Source organism: Chelonoidis abingdonii, unplaced genomic scaffold (genome assembly GCF_003597395.2).
Source record: "Chelonoidis abingdonii isolate Lonesome George unplaced genomic scaffold, CheloAbing_2.0 scaffold1157, whole genome shotgun sequence".
NCBI lineage: Eukaryota > Metazoa > Chordata > Testudines > Testudinidae > Chelonoidis > Chelonoidis abingdonii.
In genome coordinates, this window is record NW_027425418.1 from 1 (window position 1) to 6,135 (window position 6,135).

The 6,135-nt window shown below is 39.6% G+C and overlaps 1 protein-coding gene across 1 annotated transcript; it reads right to left on the reverse strand.

The window, feature by feature from the left end:
• Nucleotides 1–167: 167 nt before the first annotated feature.
• Nucleotides 168–5,331, reverse strand: LOC116836491 (glutamine--fructose-6-phosphate aminotransferase [isomerizing] 2-like; the record flags this gene model as incomplete). The annotated part of the gene is given in 9 exon segments (XM_075061453.1): nt 168–316; nt 724–821; nt 939–1,034; nt 1,621–1,784; nt 2,235–2,286; nt 2,289–2,354; nt 2,933–2,959; nt 2,962–3,011; nt 5,270–5,331. Coding segments are annotated over 9 exon segments (750 nt in total), but the record flags the coding sequence as incomplete, so codon positions are not given.
• Nucleotides 5,332–6,135: the final 804 nt, after the last annotated feature.

Sequence of the window (6,135 nt, forward strand, 5' to 3'; positions counted from 1 at the left end):
GCTGTTTCTACTTTTGATTCATGCCACTGATTTGAAAAGCAAGATTTGCATCCAATATAGAGCCTCCGGTACCTTTAATCATTATCCTCCCTTGTTTTACTTCAAATTAAGACAGAAATAATTTTATTTATTGGATTTTTTATACTTTGCTACATGCCTCCATTCAGATAGGGATGAACAGTCAAGGCAACTCACCTGACTGACTTATAAAAAAGCACACATCATCCCTGAATACAGGAGTATTTCTATCCAGAAAGTCACTAGCAAGTTCCACCATCACAGGAAGCTCTGTCAACTCTTCCAACACTTGTCGGGTCTACATTCAAAAAGCACGAGACACTTGTTAATACTGCCATCCATATCAATCTTTATAGTTTTGCGGGGGGGGGGGGGGGGGAGAGAGAAAGACAAGGATGAGTATATTTACAAAACTTAGTTAAGATAAAGATTTTATTTATCCCTGATATAGAAGATAGGGCAGCTGTAATTACTGATCAGTTTTAATAAGTAACATCAAGGAGCAGAAGTTTAATTTCTGGCATGGTAGATCATAGTAAATCTGCATTAAAACAAAGTTTTTAACACTATGTGTCAGGTGCAGAGAAAAAGGGGAAAGAAAGATACGTCTGCTTTCAGACTCTCATATCAAGGGCTTAAGAAAGAAAGCTGCTCCCTAAATCAAAGCTAAGTATTCCATATATTTTTAGAGTCGGTTGAACGTACAGCTATTGCAGCATGATAGCTGGTCCCACAGCCAATAATGATCAGTCGTCGGCATCTTCTGATTTCTTTCAAGTGATCTTTCAGACCACCCAACAGAACTGTAGTCAAGAAAAACAACAAAGTATACTTCAGCCAGGGATTTCATTATTAAAACCAACGTGTTAAATGTTTGTTATAAGCCAACAAAACTTCAATAATTAAATATTCCAAGCTACCTGTTTTGGTCTCAAAATTCACCCTGCCTCTCATGGTATTGACAACAGATTCCGGTTGTTCAAAGATTTCCTTCTGCATGAATGCACTGAAGTTACCTGTTTAGACAAACAAAGGTTTCAGTTGTTTTTGTTATTTCAAGTACAGAGTCAACTTTTAGAATGACCTGTAGAAGCATGCTGGTTTGGACAAAGCGTTAATGTAACATCTCATCTCAGTTGTGCCAGGATGGAGGTTTAGGGATAGGGGAGGGAAGATGACTAGGCCATTTGCGCCATTTAATGCAGTTAGTTTTCCCTAAAAAAGGGCAATCTAATAAACGTGTTTTGGAGGAAATTGAACAAAAATAGTTTCTTTGTAATCAAAGTTCTGATGTGCTGTGTTATAGCTTTGTCAGATCAGTCCAGGCTTATGAGTACTGAACACATTAAAAACTAAAAACTACCTAAGGCACAAATTTGATATCATCTACAGTGGCAAGTGGTACCATGCACTCCCTATCCTCCATTTGGTCAGATGTCCTGGGATTGCCAGCTTCCAGGAAGGACTTTCAAGTGCTAGAAACAGGTGCAAATCATGACATGATCAGATGGTAATTTTTTTGGGGTATAAAGCCCCCACACTCCAATATCAGGAAGACTGTTCACCTTTGAATAGACTATATTTGTAGATGTTCCAGCTTACCTTTCATGATTTGCTGCAATTCCATCTGCAAGGTCTGGATGGCTCGAGAGGGGTCATCACTAGCTGAACGTTTTAGCCGATGAATAGAAAGTTTCCCATCAGCCACTGCTGCAATGTCATCATCTTCTAGGAAAATTACTCTGTTGGTGTGTTCAATGATAGCACTACAGAAAGACAGCCAAATAGAGAAGAGGCAGATTTATATTTGGAACAATGTTTCAGTGGGCAGCAGAAGTTGATTAAAAAAAACAACGTTACCCTCCATTCCAGCTACACATACTTTGCTGGTAGTTGCTGCTTAAACTTGCTTTGACTACTTGCATTAGATATATTCTTACATCAGAGGCAGAAGGCTAGAGATTGGCAGCATCACTAGCATACAGCTCAAAATTGATGGTGTTTATTAAAAGCTCTTTCCCACATCTGGTATAGAGTTTCCCACCCTTATCAAATAAGTAGACTAGACTAATTACCAGTTGGGCTTCCTAAATCTCCATGATAAAACAGCCTACTCCAATCACAAATAGAACAGCAGAGACCCAACAGATAAGGTGTCAAAAAAACTGACTTTATCACTGCTACAGGGCAAAACAAAAAATACAAGTGCTGGTTACCTTGCATCAGAAGCAAAGAAAAATTCTACTGCTTTATCTCCAATAGCATGAGGCAGGTAGAACTATCCAGTCTTTTCATTCGTGCCTTGCATATGTTTCTTCAATCATTCTCAATGTTGCCTAGTGATTAATAAAATTGAGTCAAGTTCAATATATAGACCAATTTGAAATGAAGAACCCAATGTGATTTGAAATAAGGTTGAACTACACAGCTCAAGATATCACAAAAAAAAGTGATGATCACCATTTCTAAGAGGAAACCTGCATTTCTTAGAATTTTTTGAGTTGAATACTCTGTGTAATGTAGACCATGTATTCTGTCCAGACCGACCTGGGAGCAAGGAGAGACACTGCAGTTAAGTAAAAAGAACAGGAGTACTTGTGGCACCTTAGAGGACTAACAGATTTATGCTGAAATAAATTTTAGTCTGTAAGGTGCCACAAGTACTCCTGTTCTTTTGCGGATACCGACTTAACACGGCTGCTACTCTGAAACCTGCATTTAATTAGCCCCACTCTCAAATGGACATTAACAGTAATACAAAATTGGGTATTTTCACGTAAGATCTCACTTTGAGCATCTGTTGATGGTTTTAAGGTACACAAGTTAACCTCTTCTCTTCTAAAGGACTTAATGGACTTGAAATTAATTATGTACGTATCTTGAAAAACAAACTGATAAGCTACTTATAACTTACATGTCCTATACAAGATAGGAATCTGTCAGTGGAAAGCTTGTATTTGCTGCGAACTCCAATTGAGTGAGGACTCCCTCGCCTGTGAATGCAATGATGAGCAAGTTAGCTAGGAAGTCCTTTATATCAGAGAACCTACCCCTGTAAAAGACATCTGCAGAGCTGAAAGGCAACACCACTTCTTATTCCATAGGCAGGCAGATGCTCCAACCACCCCTTGCGGCACTGATATATTGGGAATGATGCAACTGTAACTCAGTTTCCCCACCTACAACCACTCCTCTTATGGGGCATGTTATAATCTTAGATGGTCACATCCCATGGCTGCTGCTGGTGCAGTATCTGGTGCCCTAGGGCTTCTCCTGCCCTAGAGGTCCCATCCCTGTCTCCTTCCTGCCACTGCTGAGGGCCAAGTCCCGCTGGGAGATCACCCTCACTGTATCAGCTAGGCTGCTCTCCTCCATGGCACATATGGAAATGTATGAGTGACTCTTTGAAGCAGTAGTTGAAATCCCTTATACTGCACACTCAAGAAGCTGCTCTTTTCTACAGATAAAAGTTACACTTCTCTGCCTCCGAAATGAGACAGCAGTAAGCCAATAATCATTGTATACCATTAGGGATTTGTTTTGCCTTTGTTCCTCTCAAACTCAGGACCCTAATTACTGTGCCTATGGACTTATGTGATGTAGGAAGCAAGGCAGAATTCTATCACTTTTCTGAGCCAGATAGATCATACACCACATTAATTACTAGACTACACTTTTAAACCAGTCCATTTTTTTAACCTCAATTTAAACCCCAATTTAAAAAAAAAAAAAAAAAAAGAGTCAGCATACAGAGCCACAAGGTTTAAAGAGATGTTCTCAAATTAAAAGCAACTTTGCTGAGTTCTTCATAAATTTAAAAATTTGCACATATGCAAGCACCACGTTTCAGAGAACTCTAAAATAAGGAATATAGATAAAACATTGGCATGGAAAATTCTGCTTGCCATCAGTTATAGGATTTTGCTTATGTATTCCAAAACATGGAGAACACTGACATTTTTCTCATCTCAATCCCTATAGCAAATGGCACGCTACAGCTTCTGTTGGCTACATAGCTGTACTGTAAAAAGCAGTCTTTGACAAGTGTGGTAACAGTTGTGTAAAACATGAATTACCATTTTGTAAATTGCTTGCCTTTGCTTTTTCCTGAAAGTTGCTTTCCCACTCAGAAATAAAAGCAGAGTTTGTAAACACTATCATGAGTTTTGTCTCCAACTAGAGCTAGAGATCAGTGTTTGTGCAACATTTTAGTTCAATGGCTTCTAGCCAGCTTGAATGAATATACTAGTCACAGTATTTCTTCAGAATGAAGGAGGAGTGCAGAAGCCCTCTTGCCTTTTTTGGTCTGTTATAAAACAGTACAGCAAGTATACCCATTAAAAGCATTTTGGATACAGAAAGTAAACAGAGCTTTTCAAGTGACACTCTACAGCAGTGATGGGCAACCTGCAGCCCATCAGGGTAATCTGATTGCAGGCCACAAGACATTTTGCTGACATTGACCGTCCGCAGGCAAGGCCTCCCACAGCTTTCAGTGACTGTGGTTCGCTGTTCCCAGCCAATGGGATCTGTGGGAAGCAGTGGACAGCACATCCCTATGGCCCACTCCTTCCCACAGCTCCGGTCAACATCAGCAAAATGTCTCGCAGGTTGCCCACCACCGTTCTACAGCATACCTAGGAAATTCCACACCTAGATGTCCGACTTCGTAAATTCTTCTCTTGATACTATATATCAATTCTCTCTAATGTAACTGAGTTACATTCATCAAGAAAAAAAAAAGTCTGGTTTGTCAAGTTCTGACAGCTTTTCAGTTGTGTAAAACATGAATTAGCATTTTGTAAACACAATTATTACTCCAACAACCAAGGCTGCATTTATAACAGACTTTCAAAATGAAACTTGTGAAACAATTTAATCCTTTAGCATTCTGTAGTTTTAGAAAGTAAGACTAGTTCATGATCTCTAAATTTATTATATTTAGTGGTCAATTAAAGAAGTGTTCAGAGGGAATGGAGTTGCCGTTTGCAAAGATTATCTATCTCGGCTCAAGAACCATACAGGATGTTATGCACAGGTGCAGTTTTCATAATATTAGTCAAGTTTCCTTATTTCATTTTTTCTAATGGTTTTCAAATTGTATTTGATTGAATAATGTTTATAATTATTTAGAAAATAAAATGGCTAAATACTGAAGTGATTGTTCCCATACTTTATGGATCAGAGATTTTATATTACAGACCACCAAGAATGAAGAAAATGGGTTTTTAAAAAATGGATTTTCACTAACCTGGTGGCAACAGCTTCACCTGGGTAATGGATGCTCTTGAAAACCAATGCAAAAGCACCTTCCTAGAAACGATACAAACAAAAGGGAAAATCCCAGCTAAATTACATGAATGAGACATCTTGCATTAATCCGGGCCCTCCCTCTTCCTGAGGAGCCTCTTGGGTTAGCTCTTAAGGTTATCTGGAGTCTTTTTCTGAAGTTAAATTTGTCCCCTTGAAGGGGTCAGCCAGGAAGTAGTGGAATAAATGCAAGGCAGAGAAATGTACATCTACAAAAAGCCAGATAGATTAGAGGAAGAGAATTCCCCCTCTCCCTCCACCCCATACACACAAAAGGCTGTCAATCCTCATCATGAACAACGTTAAGAGTCAATAAACCTGACAGCTGTAGATTCAGTAACATTTAGACAGGTAATACAAATTTGTTCTGCATTACAGGATGTACATGGGCCAAAGTTCTGGTCTTACAAGTTCTTCTTTGCTTACCATCAAGTGCAAGTATGGGGCTCCATTTTTTTGGAGACACCACACTCAGAAGCAGCCTTATATAAAAATGTTTGTTAGCTTTGAAGTTGAAGAGGACCCTACTGTGCAAGAGCAAACTCCTGCCCCATGTTACCAAGATTAAGACCATCTCCTGACCCTCACATTTGAAATGGGCGGGGTGTGGAACTGCTCAAAAGCAAAATCCACAGAGCTACAGAAGGGAGTAGGCAGGCTATGCGGATGGATTCACCAGTCCCCCAACTAGCTCTGTGGATCCTATCCTTCTCTCTTGTTTATTGCTGCCCCAGTGTTGCAGAAAATCTTACGGAGCTGCTGCAAGGAGGAGAAAGGGGGACTCAATGGTGAGTGGGGTGGGGCACA